Here is a 23,713-nt window from a genome sequence, read left to right as displayed (position 1 = left end):
CATCATTTATTTCTGATGTGATTATCTGATTATGTGTGTGTGTGTTTATGTTTTGATCTGTTTCACTCTAGGCCCTCATTTCTCAGAGTACTTGACCTTCCATGTGGATGACGACTGCACTGTTATGCTTGTTTGCAAGGTACACAAGATTTTTTTTTTAAACAGAATTGTTTTCCTCCTATATAAACACACATATACTCCAAATATCTTGGTTTGTTCATGTTTGTTTATGTGTTTTTTGTAGCTGGCCAATGTAAAGAAGGAGACCACATTCTCTTGGTTTAAAGATGATGAAGAAATCGTTCTTGATGTTGCTCCAAACCCGATGTCTGGATCCTGTGCTCTTCCAATCCCACTGGTAAGGGGACTTAGGCTATATGTTGAGACAATTTCGGAATGATCAGATTAGATTTGTGTGTCCAGTCATTACAAGCATATCTCTGCATGGGTTGCTGTGATATCAAAGTCAGCATCTGTAACTAGCCCTTGGTGCTAGGGTTGCCAACTTTCACAAAAGGAAATAAACCCAGGGCCAGACACTACAACTAATATTGTTTTTTTCTACCTCTTTATTTCGGTAAACTGATCTATTTAATAATTTTATTTTGAATAAATGTATCCCATTTTCTTCCCAATTCGGAAGGCCAATTACCTATTAAGCTCCCCTTATCACTAGCAATGAAGTGTGAAGACTAGCACATGCCTCCTCCGACACATGTGAAATTTTAAGCCTCTTTTTGAACTGCGGCTGATGTAGCATTACTGGATAGCCAGAAAACTCGAAAGAAACTACTCTGCTCCAATACATCATGTAACAGACACCTGTGCTGACCAGCATCACCTTGGGAGTCATGTTGGGATAGAGCGCCATCTACCCACCCGGAGAGACCATGGCCAGTTGTGCTCTCTCAGACTCTGGCTGCTGATGGCAAGCAGCATGACCTGGGTTTCAAACCAGCAATTCTTAGTTTATAGTGGCAGCGCCATAAGTCGTCTGGACTAGTGACACTAGTGACTGACATTCTTTTTTTTTTTAACGGCTGATGCCAGTATTTAGACAGCACAAGGGGGCGATGGCTGATGTATAAAGCCAATATTTAGTTTTTTTCGCAACTGATTTTTAACTTGTTTTTTTCCGCTTTTACTATAGTATTTATTAATAGTATTAATAATAACAAACATAAATTTGCTAAATTCAAATTTTTTTTTTTTTTTTTTGCATTGTTATGGTCTGTAGTGTCTCTGCCCAGCCATCTAAAATGACAGTATTAAAATACGGACCACTTTGTCATCAAGCTGCTCAGTGACAGCAAAATTGGCCCTGCTCCCTCCGGGTGGGTAGATGGCGCTCTCTCCCCACATCACTCCTAGGGTAATGTCCGCAGCACAGGGCGTCTGTAAGCTGATGTACCGGAGCTGAGCCACTGTGCTTTCCTCCAAGCGCGCTGGCTGCTTGGCAATGCTGCATCAGCAGAGGCTTGAAAAGAAGCGGTGGCTGGCTTCACATGTATCGGAGGAAGCATGTGTTAGTCCTAATGACTGGGTTGTGTAATTGCCCGTGTAAATTGGGGAGAAAATAAAAAATAAAATTATTAAAAAAAATTACAGACTACTTTTATTCCAGAATTATGATCATTGATCTGACTGATGTGTTTAATCTGTTTCACAGTTCTCCAGAAAAGATCAGGGAATCTACAAAGCTGTGCTGAGTGACGATCGTGGAAAAGATACATCTGTTTACGACATTTCTGGCCAAGGTAAAGTATTTATAGTGAAAAGACTCAGTATTTGTTGCAGTAAAAACAATAATGAAAAAAAGAATCAATAATTTATTGTTTCTTTTCTTGTTTGGCAGTGTTTGAGGATATTATCAACGCCATCGCACATATTGCTGGTATGTTTTTTTTTGTCTGATATAATAACAGTTATGTTTGCCCAGAGTGTTCACAATGTTTTCGCACTATAAGGCGCACCTAAAATCCTTTAATTTTCTTCAAAATTGGCAGTGTGCCTAATAATTAAGTGCACCTTATATATGAATTCTACCAGTCAGGTTGTAAGGAGCCGTAAATCCACTCCAATTATAAAGTAGTTTGCCAATGTGAGAAGTGAGTATTTTGGACTGTGGTCTGTGTGTTTATCATGCTAAAACAAGCTACGTGGGACGAACCGCTAGTTGATAGTGCCCTGGCATGCTGGAACACTCAAGCTTCCTCGATTTAGTGCTGTCAGGTGGGGTTTACTAGTGCTGCTACCCGCGACTAGCTTTTTTTAACTAATTACAGTTTTGTTTACTGACTGCGTTTTCACACCAGCACTATTTGGTCCAGTTAAAACGAACTCTGGTCCATTTGTAACTTTAGTGCGGTTCGATTGAGCAGGTGTGAAAACAGTTATCCCACTCGGGTGCAGATCAAAAGAACCGGACCAAGACCAACTAGAGGATGTGGTTTCGGTCCGCTCCCAAACGAACTGTGAAGTAGGGGTGTGGCATATCGTATCGGTCGCGATAATATCGCCAACTTTTTGGAATATCGTGGACAACATTATACCCTGAAATATCGTGCTATATCATCTACCCCTAACTATCACATCAGGGTACTACTTTTTTACTAGTTTTAGCAAAAGGAAAATTCACACTGTTTTCATTTCCCATTTATATATTTATATAAATGGGACTAGTGATTATATCTGTATTGTATAATTTATTTTACTTCAGTTCTGAATATATGGAGATATTTGGTGTGTAATATTGGTATCACAACATTCTGGATCCTTGACTTCTGTTACAATCAAACCAAACAGAGGGAAAAAACACTCCAAGTAAACAAACTCATCAACTGATTCGGACCAGAGAAACGAACTACAGGTGTGAAAACGCCCTTAGTTGCCTCCAGCGGCAGGACCTGCTGAATTAGAAGCGAAACATTCCGACACCTTGTTCCTTACTATAGTTGCTTATAATCTGCCTTATAATACAGTGCGCCTTATAGTCCGTAAAATACGGTATATATAATTTTATTTTTTTAATTTATATCATTTTTTAATTATCAATACATTTAATGAAATATACACACTAATTTTAAACATGTTCGTGATGTTTTATTAAATTTAATAAATATAATTTATAATTTATGCTTCTCTGAAGTATGAAAGGCAAATGCACAGAACTATTTTGACCCACAAACTTTGTGTTTCTGCAGGCTCATCTGCATCTGAGCTGATGCTGCAATGCACTCCAGAGGGCATCCGGCTGCAGTGCTACATGAAGTATTACACAGAGGAGATGAAGACCAGCTGGTTCCACAAGTACGACTCTTTATATTTATTTGTATTGTTCATTGTTTATTAATATACTGTACATTACATTATATTAGCAATTCACATTGCTAAACAATTCAATTCAGAGTATAACATGAACATTTCTAAATATTCTGTGGCAGTTCTTCATCCTGCCTTTGTTTTACTATAATAAACTACAGCTTTACAGTGATCAGTGTAATCTTTCAGAATCTAGGTCAGTGCCAGTGTGTGGATTTTATTAAGTAAAAATTATGTTTTGGGTGTAGAGAGAGTAAGATTGCCTCTTCAGAGAAGATGAGGATTGGAGGAACGTCTGAGATGGCCTGGATGCAGATCTGTGAGCCGACTGACCGGGAGAAGGGACATTACACTATTGAGATTAATGATGGCAAGGCATCCCACACCCGCGCCTTCGACCTGTCTGGACAAGGCAAGTTTGCATTATTAATCCATTAGACCCTGTATATTACCCCACATTTTAGTTCTTCACTCTTATATGTACAGTAATAAGAGAATAAATTATGGGCAAAAGTTTAAAGGCCCTATAAAAGAACCCAGTGGAACTCCGGCTTTCCATCTCATACATCTTGCATATGTATACTGCATACTCCATTAACCAGAAACAATAATCAGTCACTTGCAGGTAAAGCCCACACAATAGCCTCAGTAAGTGTTATTTGAAAGTTTTTTTCTTTTTTTTATGAGTAATACTTAATATTAATGGTTGAAAACTATTGACTTATTATTTACTTCCATTCTTTCATTTTTACAGTATGATACAGTCCATTCAGTTCAGTCCATCATTGCCACAGCATTATGCCAGGTTTTAAATATGAAGTCAAACATCTTAATTTGGGGTTGTGTGACATGTGTATGTCGCTGAAAATACATTTTAAAAAGAAAAACTAAATTCTAAATAAAAAATACATTTTTTCTTCTGTCTTTCAGCTTACAACGACGCATATGCAGAATTCCAAAGACTGAAGTAAGTTAAACTATTATACTGATCAGATATGCTGTTTATTTATTTGTCCAATCAGGACTGGTTTAGTTATGTTTTTACTAATGAGTGTTTTTTCTCTTTTTAGGGCTGCTGCCTTCGCTGAGAAGAGTGAGTATTATTTAGAATGATGAACAAATAAAACTTACTTACATGCTTACTGTTCAGCACGTATTTTAGGACACATGTTAATTACTGTTTTATTCTTTTATATTGAGATTTTAAATAGAACTAATGGCCGTTTTAATCTGTTGATATTCCTGAGTAAACATTTCTCACATTGTCCCCTCGTTCTCTTCAGACCGCGGCAGAGTCGTGGGTGGACTGCCAGATGTTGTGACCATTATGGAGTATAAGGTAATAAGGAAATATAACATGTGCTCTAATGTGCAGGAATTTATAGAGTATTAAAGATGGTATTTGATGTGTAAACGGTAAATATTTTATTTGGTTTGGGTGAAAAATTATCAAACACAATATTGCTATTTAACGTCTGTTTTTTACCATGTTATTTAGCCTTAATCAATGAACACACTGTTTTTTTCTTTCACGGATGGCTTGTGAATGAAAATTATAAGCTCTGCCCTGATTGGCTGGTTGACGGCTCTGCGACAGGATCAGAGAAGATGCGTATTGTAGAATTTTAGATTTAAAACAATGCACCATATCAATGAATGTCTATTTTCTGGTCTGTTTTCATACATAAGGTGCACCAGATTATAAGGCACATTTTAAGCAAAAATAGTAAGGAACAAGGGTCTTACTTTGTTGTTAATCTACACTGATTTCTCTCCTGAAAACTGTTTATTTGAGTGCTTTTGAGCTCTTTTGTTTATTTACAGTAAGCTTCGATTTTTAATATTTTCAAAAGCACGGTTAGCAGCAGTGCTAGCCACAGTTAGCAGCAGCGCTAGCTGTGGTTAGCAGCAGTGCTAGCTGCAGTTAGTAATGCTAGTAAATGCTGCCCGAAAGCGCAGGTTTGTCCCACATCGCTTGTTTTAACATAGTAAACACAGGCTACAGTCTGATATACTCACCTCTGAAAGGAAGATGAGCTAGCACTGTGGCTTGTGGCTAATGCTGCTTAGTGCTAGTGAAACTCCTGTATAACGCTGTACTTCAGCAGAGTGGCTTAACTGTTCCTTACAACCTGACTGGTACAATTTATACAATTTATACAAGGCATACTGGATTAAATGCTGCATTGTCGATTTTTGGGGAAAATTAAAGGATTTTAAATGCACCTTATAGTGCAAAACATAATTATTGCCCAGTCTTACTGGATAGTGCCGCTGTCCTCTCACTGGATACTTTTAGAGTGATGTGCTGCAGGTTGGACTAGTTGAACAGAACTCTATAATTTACTTCTGCATTCTTATTGGTTGACATTCTATCTGTAATTTTAAAAGGCACATCCTTTAATCAGGTTTTTAACCTTAACACCTGTAATTTTTACAGACCCTCAGTTTGACCTGTACAGTGTGGGGTGACCCCCAGCCTGAAGTCACCTGGTTCAAGAACGAGCAGGAAGTCGTGTCCGATGCACACAACAAGATCACCTTCGAGAGTGGCAAGTTTTCCAGCCTGACCATCAATTCAGTCACTGTGGAAGACTCTGGCAAGTACAGCATCAACGTGCGGAACAAATATGGCGGAGAGTTTGTAGAGATCACCGTCAGCGTCTACAAGCAGGGCGAGGAGATTCCCGAACCCAAACTGGGACAGATGTCTAGATCAGCCGCAGCACCCAAGTCACCTGCACCACCCTCCAAACCCCAAACTCCTGCACCATCCATGAAGCCCGCCACTCCCACTCCACCCCCCTCTGTTAAGTCTCCAACCCCTACTCCACCTCCATCCGTAAAGGCTCCGACCCCAGCTCCAAAATCCCCAACCCCACCCAGGAGTGCCAAGTCCCCCACCCCACCCAGATTCATGAGGTCCCCAACCCCAACTAAGAAATAAACACAATGCTTTTGCTGCCCATGTTGTTTCACGTTTCACTGATATATACTGCAAATATATATTTACATTAGTTTATCAAACAAATGATCTCTTACTTATTAACCCACTGACATTTGCAGTTATGCGTTTTTGCATGTATATTTATATACATGCTTAATGGGTTTTTAAGTACAGTAGATCCTTTGGTGAGCTTAGAACTAAAAACCTGGTCTTGACCCACAAGACAAATGGCCAGCGTATCTCGCTCGTTTGTGTTCTTATATGTTACTCGCTAAAAGCTAAAAAATATAAAGGTTATGAAGTTGAAACTAACAGGTGCTGTTTACTAAAACAGACATTATCTTTACAAGTGGCATCATTAGCCGTCTTATCCTGTCCTGTCTTTTCATGTTGCTTCGTGTTGCCAAATAAAAACTTGTTCAGCTTCTCTCGGCTGGATTTTGATTGTCTTTTTGTGTCTTTTTACAGATTTTAGATTTTTCTCAACAACATAACAATGCACAAAACACAGATTTTCCATTTAAATCATCACAAGCTTTTATTTCTCTTAAACAGAGCTTGTTACTTAATGTATCTTCAAATATTATTGTTGGGATAAAAAAAAACGAGTGCCTGTTATTCTTGCTCTTCTCTACGTGAAAAGATCTCAGTCTGTGAATCTAAACATTCATCAGATTATATTTTTATCTAGATGAAATATTCCAAGCCTTTGTTTCTGTCTGTATCAAGCTCCTGTGTCTCAATCTCAAGGCGCTTCATGGCGATGAAGTACTGAATAAAAGGCTCACCAAGTGACCCACGGATCACAGCATCTTCTGCAAGGGCTTCTAAAGCATCCTCCAGTTTAACTGGGATCACAACCTGTTTCTGTTGGTTTGGAGCTCGGTTGAGACCCTGTTCTATGCTGAGGTTACGCTTTATGCCATCCAGTCCAGCTGCTATTGTGGCAGCCAGAACTATGTATGGGTTTGCCATAGCTGAGCCAAGCCTGTTATCGATGTGCATTTCCCGCCCACCATGGATCTTCACGTTAAAGGAACAGCTGTTGTCGTTGCAGCCGCATGTGGCGTACAACGGGTGTTTAGAGTCTCTGCCTTTAGAGAGCTGACTGCGGCAGCCGATCCCCGGTGCCAGTAGGCAACTCAATGCTGGCGAGTGGTGAAGAAGCCCACCAAGCCATTTCTTGCCAATGTCGGACAGCTCCCCAGTGCTCGAGTGGAAAAGACTTTTCCTTCCATTGGCGTCCCATAAGCTGTGGGACAGCTGTCCCAAGTTGTTGAGAGTCTCGTCGGTGAGGAATGTGACGATGTAGTTATGCTTCCTGGCCATCTCTTTGATTCCAGTTCGGAATGTGAAAGCACTGTCGGCCGCTTCGATTCCAAACTTCGGCTTGAAGCAGATCTCCATCTGTCCCGGTCCGCTGGCAGATGCAAAGTTGTCCACATCAGCGCCCATGTGGTACATGGCTCTCACCAGCTGCTGTAGAAAGGGCAGATCATGATTGCTCAACAGAGTGGTAGCGGGAAAGAACACAACCTTGGGTCCGAGTCGCTCCGGCGCTCCTAATATGCAGCACTCGTAGGTGAAGGAGGAATGGAGGGAGAACCCCATGCTCTGAAGCTGACCGAGCATTAGTTTAGCGATAAGGCGAGGAGAGGTGCGCAGTGGAACGCCTGTAACGGTGCAGGGATCGCAAATTACACGAGCGGTCTGTTCAGACCAGGGAAGGACCCGGAAGGTGGAGAGATCAGGCACCAGAAGAACGTCACTGCTGAAATTGGCAGCAGATGGATGATCGACCTCGTTGTCTTTTGGGCTCAGTGTCAGTTCCAGGTAGCTTCTGGGCATGGGTACACCATACACAGCTTTTTCCTGTAATACAAATAACAGAATTATCAACATGCAAAAGCATCCTAAAGTTGTGAAGTTATTTACAGTGCTGTGAAAAATTATTTGCACCCTACAGATTTCTTTTTAGATTTTTATCATACTTATATTTTTCAGATTAACAAATACATTTATTATTAGACAAAGATAACCTGAGTATATATAAAAAGCAGTTTTTAAATGATAATTGAATTTACGAAGAATTCTATTCAATTCTATTTAACCAACCTGGCCCTGTGTGGAAAATGATTTGCCCCAAAACCTAATAAATTGGTTGAGCCACCCTTGGCTGAAACAACTGTAATCAAGCGTTTTAAATAACTGGCAATAAGTCTTTTTAGCCCACTCTTCTTTGCAGAATTGTTTTCATTCAGCCACATTGGGGGGTTTTGCGCAAGAAAGGCCTGTTTAAGATCCTGCCACAGCTTCTCAATCAGACTTTGACAACCAAAACCTTCACTTAGGTTTTTTGAGCCATTTAGAGGTGGACTTGCAGGTATGACTGAACTTTTGGTAAAGAGCAGAAAATATGGTTCAATTACAGCAAATCCAGGTTGTGTAGCAGCAAAGAAGCCCTAGACCATCATGCTACCACCACCATGTTTGACCTTCATTATAAAGATCTTTTCCCTAAATTATGTGATAATTTTACACCAGATGTAACAGGGGAAATACCTTCCAAGAAGTTCCACTTTTTTGTCGAAAATTCACAGTATAAGTCCTGGGGATCATCAAGATTTGAGATGGGCCTTCATGTTTTTTTTTTTGGTCAGCAGTGGTTTTTGCCTTGGAACTTTTCCACGGATACCATTTTTGCAGTCTCTCTTTTTTATTATTGAATCATTAACACTGACGTTAACGTAGCAAATACTCATAGCACTGTATATCATAAATATTTCAAAAATAAATCTAAGCATAAGTTTCTTTCATTAATGCACATTTGATTCAGTCACCCTACATTTAGCAATTAAGCAGGAGATATTTACATGAAAGTAGCGAGCGGGGACCATCTTGGATCTGGACACACCGTGAAGATCTGTTGCTTCAAAGCGAACAAAGCCAACATTCTCTCGAGAAATCTGCTGCTTAATCAGATCAAGCTCGTAAAGGAAATTCTGAGATCCGTGAGATTCTGTATGAGAACTGTCCCTGTTATCTGTAGAACGCATAAAAATAAACATCATTAAAAATAAATAAGAGGGACACCAAAATCTTTCAGATTTCTCCATCAGTAGAGGAACAGTAGAGGCACACTCACCTGTCTGTGATGACCACGTGTCGGAGGAGTGGGCTCTATCACTGGAGGGTGTCCTGTAACCAGTTGTCCTGCTTGTATGACCGTCGGTCCTGGATGACCCACTAGAATCCCAGCCAGAAGAAGCACCATCTCTTGGTCTCGAGGCTCTTCTGCTCCCTGCAAGAATTGGTTTGAAGGTTGTAAAGGACTTGGATGGTATGTCGTCTGGTCTGCAGTCCACCCTCTGTCCAGGCGTGTGGCTGTGGGGACTGACCGGGCGGCCGTCGTCCCTCAGCATGGAGCTCTCACGTAATATATTCTTCAGTTCTTCCACTGTCTGTCTAGATACACCTTGTTCTGTGAAGGGTGGATGTCCCCGGAGGTCTTCTCCACCCCAGTCATCATTACTGGTGAAATCCTGGTTCTGGGGCTCGCTGGTGACAGTGGGCTGACAGTGTGGGCCAATAGAAATGACTGTGGGGTTTTCAGCAGGACTTGGAGTGTAAAAATTTGTCTGGACGATGGGCACAGGAGTCCCCCTTCTGTCCCAGTCTGAAGAAGCTACATGTTTACCGCTAACCTTTACCCCCTTCTTACTGCTGTGGCTCATGTTCCCTCCGTCCACTTGGTCTGAATCTGTAGATGCCATTTCCTATATATAAACATAAACAAAAAATATTCATAGTTATAAACGAGCAAATCCAATTCTGAGAGTCGCACCAAGATGACATTCCCCTTTTTTATACATAATGGATTACAAACACTCAAAATATATATGTTATACATTTGATATTTTTGTAGAGAAATCTGAAGACTGTACTTTCTCTTTCGGTCCATCTGATTTTTGCATCGTGTCTCCAGTTTCTTTGAGCCGGTGGTTTCAGATTTTGTGAGCTCCAAGTTGAAACAAGAGCTATGGCCAAGCACATCATTTATAGGCCGCCGGTACAATGCTGACCATTTGGAACATTCCCTCTGCCCCCCCACCCCCAGTTCCTCCCAGTGCACCCACAGTAAAATGGTTTACACAACTAACAACCTGTGACTGAAACACACTCCTCCTCTGATTGGCTGATGCTGAGAGCGGCCCAGGCTGTTCACTGGTCTATTGTACAGGATAGCACCATTGAAAACTATGCTGAGATCAGCTTTTTTACACAGACCTCTAAACACAGCCCGACCAATTTCTAGAAAGATGTTTTTTAAAACAAAGAGAAGAAAAAAACAATATTCACCACAAATATTCTCCATTATCTATAATACAGGCTTCATATGCATAATATTCCCATATTGTAAATGCAGCTTATGTGTAAAAAAAATATTTTCAGAGACTTTAATTTAATAAATCACTATATTTTATGTGGGAGTGATGAAAAGAGGCAAAATTCCATCTAGCAAAACCATGAAGAGTGATCGAGGCATGTCATGCTCTCACCCTTATTGCTTAAAAAAACATAAATATGCCTTCCTTAAACACTTCATCTGCTTTAAACCATTACTCACCCAAAGTTTAAATGCTGAATGCTCATATGCTCAAAGTTTGAAGGGGAAATATTATTATATTATATATTAATATTATATATTAAGTTATAATAGGTCTATGGGCAGTACAAAACATGTTCATAAAGTTTTTGGCGCCAAATTACTCTCACATAAAGAGATCTCACCAGCTCTATTCTTACCAGTGTCAGTCTCATTCAGAATTAGCCATTAAAGGTTTGTGTAAACGCATGCAGGAATACACGGTACACAGGCAGTCTTCAGGAGACTTGTGTAACCAATGAACGTAATGCAGAACTGTTCACAGGAGTGTTGCATCCGTTGCTTTGCAGAAATCGTGCCCTGCCATAGACTCGAGTGTGGGAAAGAAAGAGAGCAGGAGAGTAAGGTGCTGCCCTCATCTACATATTCATAAAGTGCATGCAAAACAGAGAGGGTTCTGACTGGCCTGTTCTCTACAAAGAGTCTGTGAGTCAGCCCATTAATATTTATTGTGAGTGGGCTGTGTTTCTTTCCCCTTCTGGACGGGATGCACTTAGTGAGTAAAAGAAGGAGCATCATGGCTCCCATCTAAACTCATTTCACCTCTGACTACTCTAAAGTATATCCATGTCTGGTAAAAGTAAAAAACAATGAAAGTCTTGCCCACTGTACAGTTTGTAATAGCGATTTTTAAGCTAAGTCCGGGGGTATCTCCCTGAAATTTATTTTCGCAACTTGAGATGTCTGCAGAGTTCACGGTTTTCCCTCCAAATTGGGCTTGTTTGAAAATCCGGTTGTGGGTGAAAATTCAGGGGTGGCGGGGTGTGTTTTTTTTAGCTACGTTTAAAAATTACAGCGGCAAAAAAAACAAACAAAAAAGTGGACAAATCTGAAAATTGAGAGATCATTCAACTTTTCATTTTTGTTTGCGAAAGGCTGAAATGAAAAACTTGATAATTAAAAAACTGGATGAAAACCAGTCAGTGTAACGTTTTGTAGTTTAATTTTTGACTGTATCAAGCTAAATTTGAAATGAAGAACAAATGTGTTTTCATAATTTTTTTAATTGTCGAGTATTTAATTTCAGCCTTTCACAAACAGAATTTAAAGAAAACTGAAGAGTTGAATGTTCTCTCTTTTTTTTATTTGTCCATTTTTGTATCTCGTTACACAAATCTGATGGTATAATCCAACTTGCAAAATGCAAGATAAAAAAATAAAAAGGAAGAAAACTTATTTCTTGTACATTGCACTACTTTAAAAAAGGAAATCATAAGTTTTTACATCCAGTGTTCTATTTTTGAATTTAACCTCAAACAGTCAGAAAATGTAATTAATTAAAGTTACACTGACCAAAACCCATTTCTTCTTCATTTGAAATTTAGCTTTGATACAGTCAGAAAATTAAACTGCTAAACGTTACACCGACCTGGTCTGATATGGCATCACCGCGCGGGGAGGGAGAGAACAACAGCAGCGGCGGGCTGACCCGGTTCTGAGAGACCCGTCCCCCCTCCTCCTCCTGCTGATGATCCAGGGCGCGGTTACTGTGTGGAGAGCGAGCGAGCGAGCGAGCGCGCGCCAGGCAGGCAGGCTGGAACCGGTTGAGGCAGAGACGGAGTCGCGGATGAGACAGGGCGCGCGCTGCGGCTGTATGGTAAAAAACAATTCAGAGATTTCACCGCTTTCTCGGGACCGGCTTTATGGTTAAACTACAATCTTCAATGAGTAAACATATTCCAGTAAGTACACAAATCTCATATTTAAAGCGGGGCTTTTGTTTTATACGCGCGTGGCTCTGTTTTAAGATTGTCTTTATGGGGTTTGGCGAGATTGTTGTCGAATCGAGGTCATTGTTTTAGCCTGGTAGCGCTGGATGTAGAGGCGGGTAGTCTGGATCCTAAAGTTTATTAATCCAGTCCTGGATTTTGTTACAGCCGCCAGTGCGGCAATGCTGCAGCTGTTCTGCAGCAGAGCCGCCCTGACGGTTGGAACAAAATCCCGGTGCGGATTTTTACGTGTGGTACTTTCTGGATTAAAATTCCCATCTTTAAAATAGACATTAGTCCTTCATAATCTGTTTTAACCTGGATTATAGCTGGATACGTCCTTCTAAATCACAGTGACCTAATTTTTATTAGTTAATGAGTCTATATGTTCTTTTTTAAAACCATGGAATTGTAGTTTAATTAATTTAACAGTTAACTTAACAGTCAAGCGAGCTTTGTGCTTTAGCCAGCAAGCAAGTTAGCTAGCTAGCGTTAGCTAACCTTAAAACGACGGGTTTCGTCGTTATTCTGTGGATACCATTAATTTATTCTGGTTTACAAAAAATCGAAAATAAATATTAATAAATAAAGATTTCTTATAAAATACTAAATAAAGTATTTTAAGAAGATTAGTTAACGTTAGCTAGCTAACTAGGATAACAACAGCAGGAGGCCCGACAGGTTGTTAGCTAGCTAGCTATTTCAAGCTAAAGCTAACTAGCATATCATTCTAACTTAGCCTAGCCATTTGCCGCATATATAACATATTTAGCTAGCGTTAGGTGGGTCGTAGTTGCACAGCCGGTGTTATGTTGAATTGTGTTACACATCAATATGTGCGTCTTAACAGTACTGCGCATGCGCCTTAAATTTTTCTTACGAGCCAACAAAAAAGCTTATGGTGATGTAGTTACGTGTCACAGACCATTTAAAAGATGTGAAAAAATGTGGAAAGTTGCGTACAGCACTCTATCCACGATTCTAACTCATCAAAGTCCTTAAATATGTTATCAAGATGTCTGTTGGGAGCGTGCTTCTTTTTTCGTTGCCAATTTTACCTTTAAAACACACTGGGGAAGCACGATTTGACGAGGAGCACAACTCGACAGAACACCTGGTTGGCTAGGCTAGCACATTCTTTTCACGGCTTCTATATGTGTGCGCCGCTTTCTTTGTGGGGAAGCTTAGCTAAACTGAGCTCTGGTCTCTGTCTAATTCAATTAACGTTAGCTAATCTAGTAGTTAGGTATCTTAGCTCACAGGTAGGTTAATAAGCTAGTTTATTGTCTCTGCCCATAAGCTAGTTAGTTTAGTGAAATACAGAAACTCTTCAGCTAGCCCAGCATCTCCTTATAAATAATAAGGAAAGTAAAATCCAAATAAAATCAGTCAAGTTTCAGTCAGTAGGGTTAACCTTCTCTCTTTAAATGTAAATAAATCAACCTTGGGTTGTGTTACATTGTTTTATGAGTATAAAATAAAGCTCTGCTCCACTGCAGAGTCTCTGTGATGGGCATCAGCAGGGATACCAGCATAATGATGTACCTGTGCTACTACCACTGTACTTATTATCTATGGCTGCAACTACTGATTATTTCAGTAGGCAACTAACATGATTATAATTTTTTTAGATTAGATAGATTAGATTTTATATATATATATATATATATATATATATATATATATATATATATATATATATGTATATGTGTGTGTGTGTGTGTATATATATATATATATATATATATATATATATATATATATATATATATATATCTCAGGAGACACCGCTCATTTTATTGTTTGCATACAGTTCCTTGAGAGGTAAAATATAAAGCAAATGTTACATTTGTTTCTGAATTTCTGAACCAGGGTGTGTAGTCTATAAATGTGTAAGTTATAAATATAATATATATATATGTGTGTGTGTATATATATTTTGCCATTAAATGTTTATTCAGCTAACATCTTACATTAACCAATCACAGCTTTAAACAATATTTTTTAACAATAAATTTAAATAATCTAATAAAAATAATAAAAAATTACCTTTAACGCAAAAGTGCCTATGGTGACATAACTTTAAAAGTTGTGAAAAGTTTGTTCCTTTGTCCTTGACTTTAAATCATGAAGTCCTCAAGTGACATACTGTATGACCTGACTTTGTCAAAGGACAGTATATGAATGTTTGTTCATTTATTTGACCTTATTAGCAGGATGTACGTAAGATACGTGAGATAAAAGTATCTTCTTTAAAAATTATATTTTTCTACAGCTCTTTTCCAATCAACGATTTAACTAAATGTACATTGCATTCCATTCCATATAATTGGTTGTGGCATGATTTCTAGAACAAAACGTTAAAATCCAGATTATGAAATTATATTCACTTGTTACATCTATATAGACTATAACCCTCAAATATTTACAGTCATTTTTTCACAGTAAGAAAAAAACATGAGCTGCTCTCTGAATTAGATTTTGGTATCAATATTTAGAAATGGGTCTCGGCTCTTATGAATTAAAGTAGCACAGATAGTAGCTGCCATTCATATAAGTGCGGTCAGTGTCGCTTGGTCCTTTTCTTTTATCGCTTATCAAACAGCAACTACTGTTTTATACCGTTATAATTCCGATATCATTGTGAATCTCTACTTTAAATGTGTAAAGTACTGATATTTAGTAAGTAAATATGTTTTCTGTTGTGTTTGGGCACTTTTGGAGAGACAGACCAAGTTGAGTGTAAACTTTGTGAGTGCGGCAAATTCCCGTCTCCCACTAGCAATTTTATATGATCAACATTGTGGATTATGTTAACTAATTATTGCAGCCCTATTGTTTACCTGCTTTTCTCTGACCCTCCATCTTTCTGTTTTGTCTTTACAGCAGTTCTGTGGTGTATTGGGTCACACATTTATGGAGTTTCTGAAGGGCAGTGGAGACTACTGCCAGGCTCAGCACGGCGTATATGCAGACAAGTGAACGGCGAGCCCTGCTACCTCACTGGAAGAGAGACTTGTGTGAGTGTTTTAAGGTTGGCGGGATCGGACACGGAGAGCGGGCGTCCACAGCAGCCAGATCGGTCTGGATGGGGTAAAAAATCTGCAGAAGTGCACTGCCCTCGTTGGCCCTCCGTCTCCTCGCTCACCTGAGGACCAGCCTTTTTTTTTATTTATTTATTTTTTATGTAAAATTCTTTCCCCCCTTTTTTCATTCCCAGAATTTGTTGTTTACGCCATCCCAGAATTTGTTGTTTACGCCATCCTCACATTTTCTTTCTGACTCTCTGTGGCAGAAATTAATTTTTTGGGTCAGTGAAGTTTTAGTACATTTTGAATTATTTTTTCCATTCAACAATGGCTCGTATGAATAGACCTGCCCCGGTGGAGATCACCTATAAAAACATGAGGTTCCTCATCACTCACAACCCCACCAATGCCACTCTGAATAAATTCATTGAGGTGAGCATTTATATATTGTGCAACTTGACTTTATATACTCTATATACTTCATATACAACTGTGTTAAAAATTAAAAGTTTAGACATAGGCTAAGGTTTTGGTTTCTCTTAAATTCAACCCATAGACATGAGTGTTATGTAGCCTTGGGGATTAGAGGGAATATCTCCCAAATCTTTTTTTAGTTGAAATACTGTTAAACTTATTACCCTTTTTAGGAATAGTGTAGGAAAATATAATCTATAATCTCTAAAAACAGAGAATCCATTAGAAAATTCCTTTTTTTTTCTGAAATGATTAACCGGATTTTTTCTTTAACAGGAACTGAAGAAGTATGGTGTGACAACAGTCGTCAGAGTGTGTGAAGCAACTTATGATGCCAACCTGGTGGCCAAAGAGGGCATTCAGGTTCTGGTGAGTTACATAATGTGAAGAAAGTTTTACATAAAAACATAACCATCTTAAAGTGCACAGACTAAAATATCTCTCAAAACTTGCAGGATTGGCCATTTGATGATGGAGCTCCTCCTTCTAACCAGATTGTTGATGACTGGCTAAATCTGTTGAGGATTAAGTTCAGGGAGGAGCCAGGCTGCTGTGTTGCAGTCCACTGTGTAGCTGGCCTTGGAAGGTGAGGTTTCTCAAGAGTTTCTTTCTTGTAAAAAAAAAAGAAGTGGCTTTTTTATTGTAACTGCAAAAAACGAAATCTTCACAAGTTAAATGATCTCATTTCGAATCAATAAATCTATGTTTGTTCCCTTCTCCGTGTAGTTTAAGATCAAAACAAGAGCAAAAAGTCACCAGTCAGTTTACTCTGATTCTTGTGTCCAAATTTAAGACATAAAACATTTGTACTTGATTCAAGTCTTACCTTAAGGCTGAAGAAAATGTATGTAGGGAAAACAATGTAAAAGAAAATTGCTTACCTTACTGGCAGATTTTGTATTTAGATTTTCTTTTGTTTTATAGGAGTATATAGGTCTTGAATCTTTTACCATTTTTTTTTTATATTGACGTATGGATCAGTTTTTTTGTTAATGTATTTTTTATGTATTTGTATTGTTTTTATTTTCGTATCTGCATTGAAATTTCAAGGCTGTAACAAGAACACAGCTAACCGTTTTGGCCTTGGACAGTTTATTTTCTGTATTTATAGATAAGGCAGTTGGTGGTTTTGTTGCCATATCTTCAGTGCAGGGACAGTAACAAGTTTTGTTTGACAAATCTTTTATGTGCTCTGTGTGTTTTTCTTTTCTTAGAGCCCCGGTCCTGGTTGCTCTTGCTTTGATTGAGTGTGGAATGAAGTACGAAGACGCTGTTCAGTTTATTCGCCAGTAAGTGATTATATTTTTACCACCTAAAGCAAATAATTGTTTTTTATTAAAAACTTATTAACAGCCTGCAAAGCACCTCATATTTTTCATGATTTATTGTTTGGAATCTGTCAATTTATCTGCTGTATAACTAAATGATTTAGCCTTTACCACAGTAGTGCAGTAGTTTATCTTTTGGAGATTAAGACAGTGTGTATTTTTTTTTTTTTTTTTTTAACTTTCCCAGGAAGCGTCGTGGAGCTTTTAACAGCAAGCAGCTCTTCTACTTGGAGAAGTATCGTCCAAAGATGCGTCTTCGATTCAAAGACTCGAATGGCCATCGCAACAACTGCTGTATCCAGTAGAGCTTTGCACAGTAACCCTGCTGGAGTAGCGTTATCTAGCCAGATGTTTCTCTAATGTTGGCCGTTTGCTCTTTTAATTAGTTAACATGTGAAGAAGAAAAAAAGCTGCGAAAGAAATGAATTTGTATTTGTTTCCCCTTTTGTCTTGTTTTTACATTGTGGCCACTATTTGGCAAGTTTAGAGTGCTTGTGTTTGTTTGTTAGAAACTGAAAGAGGGACGCTGATATGTTGCGTCTCTTTTGTTTGTTTCTTTCTCTTTTTTGGCAAATTGTCACAGGAATGCTCTCTGCCAAACAAAAATGTTTTTACATTCATTAAATATCAAAAGAAGTTATGATTTATCATTTTTGTTTTGGATGAGCCTAAGTCCATATTGATACCTGCCTTCCAATGGGTCGTATTTAAATGCCTTATTACAACGGAAAGAGGCCACTTAATGGGTGCAAATCTATGGCCTTTGGAGAAGTGAAACAGCTGGACAGGAAAATTATGAGTAAAAAATAAATATATATCATGTATTATAATGTATTACAATATATGATATATAATGTATTACACAGAATAACTGGGGAGGGAAGAAATGTATATGGAAGGTGCAGTATCTAGTTTGTGTTGTTTATCCAAACTTTGTTTACTAATTACTGCCATGTCAATAGTGTGATGTTTGTGTTTTTGCTTCAAACTGGACCTCTGCGATATTTTGTATGCCTTTTTATTTGATGTGCGTAACTTAATACTTGGGATACTTGATTTCTGTACGGTTATTGAAATGTGTACTATTAGATTGGCTATTTATACTATCAGTGGGTCGGTGTTTTAGTATAGTAAGAAAAGTTGTAACTGTTCACTTGAGCAAGAGAGCGAGAGAAAGTACATTAAAGAAATAAAGAATTACACTGAGAACATGAGAGCTGTGTCTGCTTATTGCCTCTGAGGGATAACCAGCGTTTATATCTACACTCCCATGCTTCGCATACAAGAACATGCAGGTCTTTATCAAAATCTTTTATTTACCCCTTTTTCACAATCGTATCTGTAACATTGAACCTCTTTTATAAAATAAATAATAGAAAAGTTGTAGCTAATTCTCATTTCACCAAACCACACACATTAAACGTAACTCCACAATAGCAGAACGTCTTCATCAGTGGGAAAATCGGGCAAAGAAATGAGCACGCAGAAGAAAACGCTGTGAAACAGTTTCTGCGTCAGTGTAATTAAGAAGTTGAGAGTAACAAATTTGCATTGAGTTTGGATTGTTGGAAATGAGGCAGTGTAGAAGATGAGAATATGAAGTATTTGAGCAGTTTGAGGTCACTGTATTTACATTTAGTTCTATGCATTTAAATCATGTACAAACCCTTCATTAGGACTAATGTCCCTATACATGAGTTTAGTATGGAGGACAGCATCTGGTTTTATTTGACACTTCAGCTTCAGAAACCTGAGAGTAGATGTACTGAGACTTGTGTGAGCATTTCTCAGAACTGAACTGAGGGGTCAGCAGGAATCGTCTGTCGTCCGTTTCTGTAAACAGTCCTCGATTTATCAAAATGCACATTTCTGCAAGCCAAAGAATCGTACCTGGTTTATCGTTACAGAGAACAGAACTGCTGTACAGACAAAATTCACAGTTGCTGAAGGCTCCTCCATTAGTCTCTGAGTGTGTGATGGGCTGCAGCTTCTGGATGGCAGTTTGCAGCCAGCCTATAATTATGTGTTCTTTTAATAGTCGTCTGGGCCCTTCATGTTGGACTCTTTGGCAGATACTCCGGCAGCGGCCTGGAGAACACACTGAGAGGACTCGCAGTATCCGTTAGGGCCAGGAGGCCCAGGAGGTCCTGGAACTCCAGGCGTTCCTGGTACACCTCGAGGCCCTCGCATACCTTCCCGACCCTCGCTGCCATACGCTGCCCGTCCAGGCTCACCTGAGAACAACAGGGTAAGCACAGAGAGGCACATACAGGCGGTCAGCGTGAGAGGTTCTGACTGACTGGGCCAGACACTGCTAGTGTAATAAAGAATGGCCTAATCTCACCTGGCATTCCTGGAGGTCCAGGTACCCCTTTAGGCCCCTGTTCTGTCGGTCCTCTGTCTCCCCTGTCTCCTGTGTCACCTGTATAAGGACAGAACAAACACTGTCTAATACAGAGGAATGACCTAAAGCCATTGAATGATACAGGTTTTTTTTTTACAGCAACAAAAAAAGACTATAGCAGATTATAAAGTTTAAAGTGTAAAGTTGTATCTTTCTATGAGATAAAAAAATAATTTAATTCATATTAAACGAACAAGATTTTATCCCAAGTTATTCCAAAAACATATTACCAACATAAACATACACTGACATTTATAAGCGCTTATTTTATACTGTCTCTAGTTATTAACATTGCACTTTCATCAATATTGATAAAAATGTTTTTGAAAGTCCTAAATATATATATCCTAGGGTCTCATTTCTAAAACTAATTAAAAAATAGGAGACCACAAAAAAAATGATAAGTTTCTTTGATTTTACCAAATTGAAAACCTCTGGAATATAATCAAGAGGAAGATAGATGATCACAAGCCATCAAACCAAGCTGATCTGCTAGAATTTTTTGCACCAGGAGTAAAGGCATAAAGTTATCCAAAAGCAGTGTGTAAGACTGATGGAGGAGAACATGCCAAGATGCATGAAAACTGATTAATGATTTGCATTATTTGAGGTCTGAAAGCTCTGCATCATTTTTGTTATTTTATCTATTTCTCATTTTCTGCAAATAAATGCTCTAAATGACAATATTTTTATTTGGAATTTTGTGAGAAATGTTGTCCGTAGTTTATAGAATGAAACAACAATTTTAAATTAACTCGAACATATACCTATAAATAGCAAAACCAGAGAAACTAATTTAGAAACTGAAGCGGTCTCTTAATTTTTTTCCAGACCTGTATGTGTGTGCATGTACTCAACAATTTACTTTTAATTCTATACTTCACCACAAGGTGCCACTAATTCTCGTTCCCTCTGCAGTGTTTTGTAGAAGTATGTATGCATTAAACCTTGCTGAAGTGAATCACAGTTTCTGTGTGAGATGTTGGACACAGATTTCAGGCCTGTTTGTGTTTACGCACCCTTTATAGATAAGGCCCCTGGTCTTGGTCTAGATGTTCTATGGATGTTTGACAGTAAGGCTTTCCTCCTCTGATTTTGTTCTGATGGTAGCTACTGTACCTTGACATCAGCTGCCTGCTACACAGCTACCTGTAGGTCCTGTGACGATTGTTGTACGTTCTTATGTTGTGTTTTTTTCAGTTTTAAACTATTAGTCTATTACCACCTTTAGACAGCCTGTAACTGTTTTAGTTGAGTGTTTTCTTACCCTTTTATTTATTTTAGGGCGGTTGGTCAGAGTGTCATAGGAAGTACGTCAGAGAAATTGTATGATAGGTAAGGACGACAGAGCAAATGTTGCTCATCACTAATAAAAGTGATAAAGCAATTATGAGTAAACTTTTCAATAAATCATTTTTTTTTCCAACAAAAAAGTTGGAATTTATAAATAATTATAAAATAGAAATAAATAAATATGAAATATAATAGGTAATATTTTTGTGACATTTTTTAAACAAATATGAAAACGTATTTGATGGTCTTTCCACCAGTCACTCCACCCTACTATTTTTATCATACCTTTAGGTCCTTTTCTTCCCAGCAGACCAGGAGGTCCTTTAAGCCCTGGCAGCCCTCTGGCTCCCGGATGTCCTGGAAAGCCGTTTTGTCCAGTAGATCCAGGGGGTCCAGGAGGACCAGGAGGGCCCTGTAGGCCGGTGACTCCGGACTCTGGCCTGGTCAGGCTGGCTGCGAGCTGAGCGAGTTGCTCTGTAATTAAACACATACAAAACTTCAGTCAGTCCAAAACCAACAGTGTCTGTATTTACAGTTATACTGTATTACTGCATGAATTCAGTCATCCAGATCTCAGCACTGACCTTGCATTACTCTCATGCAGACCTGCTTAATGTGCTGGTCAGTCGGCCCACGACCCTGAAACAGAGAGAGACAGGTACAGGTCATTAAACCAGTAAACCACTTAGTAGGGGTGGGGAATATTATATCGTATACAATATATCGTGACACAGAAATATCGTGATATTAAAAATCCATACCGTGATAATAGAGATGTTCTGTCTTAAAAGTAGTCTATTATTTAGTGTGAAGCTTTAAGTGTATTTATTGTATAATTGTTTTAGTTTGCAGTTTATATGCATGCACTAAATATTCTGCAATATATTTTGCTGCATTATATTATTTTATGCTATATTATTTATTTTGCCACATTATGATTATTCTGTTATACTCTTATACTATATTCCTGAAATTAATTAATTATTTTTTCTGTTTTCCTATATCGCCAAGTATATCATTATCACAAAAATACCCTGAAATATCGTGACATTATTTTAGAGCCATATCGCCCACTTAGACCAATCAAACCAGTGCTGCTTGCGGACCTGGAGGGCTTTACAGTGACCCAGGTCTGAGACCGCTCAATCACATGAGCTACATCAGCAGAATTCCTGACGGTAGGCCAATAAAGAGCTTAGAACAGAAGCACAGTGCCGGTGGTTAAATCTGAATCCGGCTGGAATGTTCAGATCGATTATACATAATCTAACATTTTGCTAGCGGCTCCTCAGATCCCAGCACAGAATTCTGAGATTTAATCACATTTCCTGTCCACTGACACCTTCCACCCACTCACTGGGACAGTTCACTGATTTCTCTATATTTCTGTACAAATAAATATAGATTTAATTAGGTTAGATTGTATTTATTTAATGAAGAAAAGTGGGTGCATCTGATTACTGTAACTGATTAATTACATTTTTCCTTGGTCTCCAATCCTGTGTCCTCCAGTTGCAAGAGTTTAAAGTCGGGATTTATGTGCTTCTATGAGCCGTTTGTGTGGATGGCTCCCTTATTGTGACGTCACAGTAAGGAAACCCACATAGAACCACTCTTGCACCAGCCCTCATACGTTAACCCCCACCAGAGCCCCACCCACTAGATCAGTTGAAGAAACGCAATTTCGGTCTGCTGGTTGAGATCCTTGGACAGTACACAACAATGCTAGCCAGCAGACTTCGTCTGATAGAGGGATCTGTGGCAAGTCAGCAGATGAGGGAGATGTAATTACTTTCAAATAATGAGGTTTGTATGCAGTATGCAGGGTTTGTATGCAGTATGGTGGGCCAAACACTTGAATCAGAAATCCTTATTTTTCATTATAAAAAGATTGACGCAGACAGTGTTATACATGGTGAGTCAAAAGTTGCAGGACACAAATGGATGGAATTTTGCAGCCAACCTATTCTGTAACTAAATATGATGGCTTTAAAAGATAGGCCCACTCACCCACTACTGTCTTTTTTCTTTTGTTTCTCAAATTAAAGGGTGTCCTGCGAATTTTGACTCACCCTATTTATTTTTCCTTTTACAATCAGTGCTTCTGTGATCAACACCTTTAAATGTATAAATGTTAATCTATAATACAGTCTACAGTACAACTATAATGCAGTATATAGTGTAGATTTAACACAGTACATTAGATATAGTGTATAGTATAGTCAATAGTACAATCTTTGATACAGTCTACAGTGCAGTCTATAGTACAGTCTTTAGCTGTCTTTAATGCAGTCTATAGTATAATCTTACATACAGTCTATAGTGCAGTCCTTAGCGGTCTTTAGTGCAGTGTATAGTGCAGTCTATAATACAGTCTTTAGCAGTCCTTAGTGCAGTGTATAGTGCAGTCTATAATACAGTCTTTAGCTGTCTTTAGTGCAGTTTTAGTGCAGTCTATAGTATAATCTTACATACAGTCTATAGTGCAGTCCTTAGCAGTCTGTAGTGCAGTGTATAGTGCAGTCTATAATACAATATTTAG

General features: G+C 38.6%; 4 protein-coding genes across 10 annotated transcripts in view; 2 read left to right on the top strand and 2 right to left on the bottom strand.

Annotated features, from left to right (window-relative positions):
• Positions 1 to 6,706, top strand: part of myom2a (myomesin 2a) — a 34,429-nt gene extending 27,723 nt beyond the window's left edge. For all 6 annotated transcript variants that reach the window (XM_049465892.1, XM_049465893.1, XM_049465891.1 and 3 more), the window contains 10 exons: positions 72 to 139; positions 245 to 358; positions 1,670 to 1,757; positions 1,856 to 1,894; positions 3,204 to 3,309; positions 3,570 to 3,733; positions 4,252 to 4,288; positions 4,392 to 4,414; positions 4,605 to 4,660; positions 5,762 to 6,706. In XM_049465892.1, the coding sequence (XP_049321849.1) occupies positions 72 to 139; positions 245 to 358; positions 1,670 to 1,757; positions 1,856 to 1,894; positions 3,204 to 3,309; positions 3,570 to 3,733; positions 4,252 to 4,288; positions 4,392 to 4,414; positions 4,605 to 4,660; positions 5,762 to 6,268 (1,202 nt within the window). In that variant the 3' untranslated portion in view covers positions 6,269 to 6,706. The remainder of the gene's footprint in view (positions 1 to 71; positions 140 to 244; positions 359 to 1,669; positions 1,758 to 1,855; positions 1,895 to 3,203; positions 3,310 to 3,569; positions 3,734 to 4,251; positions 4,289 to 4,391; positions 4,415 to 4,604; positions 4,661 to 5,761) is intronic.
• Positions 6,707 to 6,780: 74 nt separating this feature from the next.
• On the bottom strand, positions 6,781 to 12,387 carry lgsn (lengsin, lens protein with glutamine synthetase domain). Of its 2 annotated transcripts, none has more exons than XM_022669580.2 (4): positions 12,304 to 12,387; positions 9,414 to 10,044; positions 9,142 to 9,311; positions 6,781 to 8,140 (listed from the first exon to the last, which is right to left on the bottom strand). In XM_022669580.2, the coding sequence occupies exons 2-4, from the start codon at positions 10,039 to 10,041 to the stop codon at positions 6,956 to 6,958; spliced, it is 1,983 nt and encodes a 660-aa protein (XP_022525301.1). In that variant the 5' UTR covers positions 10,042 to 10,044; positions 12,304 to 12,387; the 3' UTR covers positions 6,781 to 6,955. The 2 variants fall into 2 exon arrangements, with proteins under 2 accessions (XP_022525301.1, XP_022525300.1); XM_022669579.2 differs by lacking the exon at positions 12,304 to 12,387 and adding an exon at positions 10,213 to 10,369.
• Positions 12,388 to 12,443: 56 nt separating this feature from the next.
• Positions 12,444 to 18,688, top strand: ptp4a1 (protein tyrosine phosphatase 4A1). Its single transcript, XM_007237344.4, has 6 exons — positions 12,444 to 12,616; positions 15,530 to 16,104; positions 16,423 to 16,515; positions 16,602 to 16,732; positions 17,361 to 17,435; positions 17,662 to 18,688. The coding sequence occupies exons 2-6, from the start codon at positions 16,000 to 16,002 to the stop codon at positions 17,777 to 17,779; spliced, it is 522 nt and encodes a 173-aa protein (XP_007237406.1). The 5' UTR covers positions 12,444 to 12,616; positions 15,530 to 15,999; the 3' UTR covers positions 17,780 to 18,688.
• An 84-nt stretch (positions 18,689 to 18,772) lies between these two features.
• The window catches only part of col9a1a (collagen, type IX, alpha 1a), a 30,506-nt gene continuing 25,565 nt past the window's right edge, over positions 18,773 to 23,713 (bottom strand). Inside the window, exons 29-32 of the mRNA XM_049465895.1 lie at positions 21,756 to 21,810; positions 21,457 to 21,645; positions 19,819 to 19,896; positions 18,773 to 19,708 (exon numbers count right to left, since the gene is read on the bottom strand). Of these exons, the coding sequence (XP_049321852.1) occupies positions 19,506 to 19,708; positions 19,819 to 19,896; positions 21,457 to 21,645; positions 21,756 to 21,810 (525 nt within the window). The 3' untranslated portion in view covers positions 18,773 to 19,505. The remainder of the gene's footprint in view (positions 19,709 to 19,818; positions 19,897 to 21,456; positions 21,646 to 21,755; positions 21,811 to 23,713) is intronic.

The sequence above is a fragment of the Astyanax mexicanus genome, chromosome 16 (genome assembly GCF_023375975.1).
Source record: "Astyanax mexicanus isolate ESR-SI-001 chromosome 16, AstMex3_surface, whole genome shotgun sequence".
NCBI classification, from domain to species: domain Eukaryota; kingdom Metazoa; phylum Chordata; class Actinopteri; order Characiformes; family Acestrorhamphidae; genus Astyanax; species Astyanax mexicanus.
The sequence above is the reverse complement of the archived record's forward strand: the minus strand, read 5'-3'. Positions and strand labels throughout refer to the sequence as shown.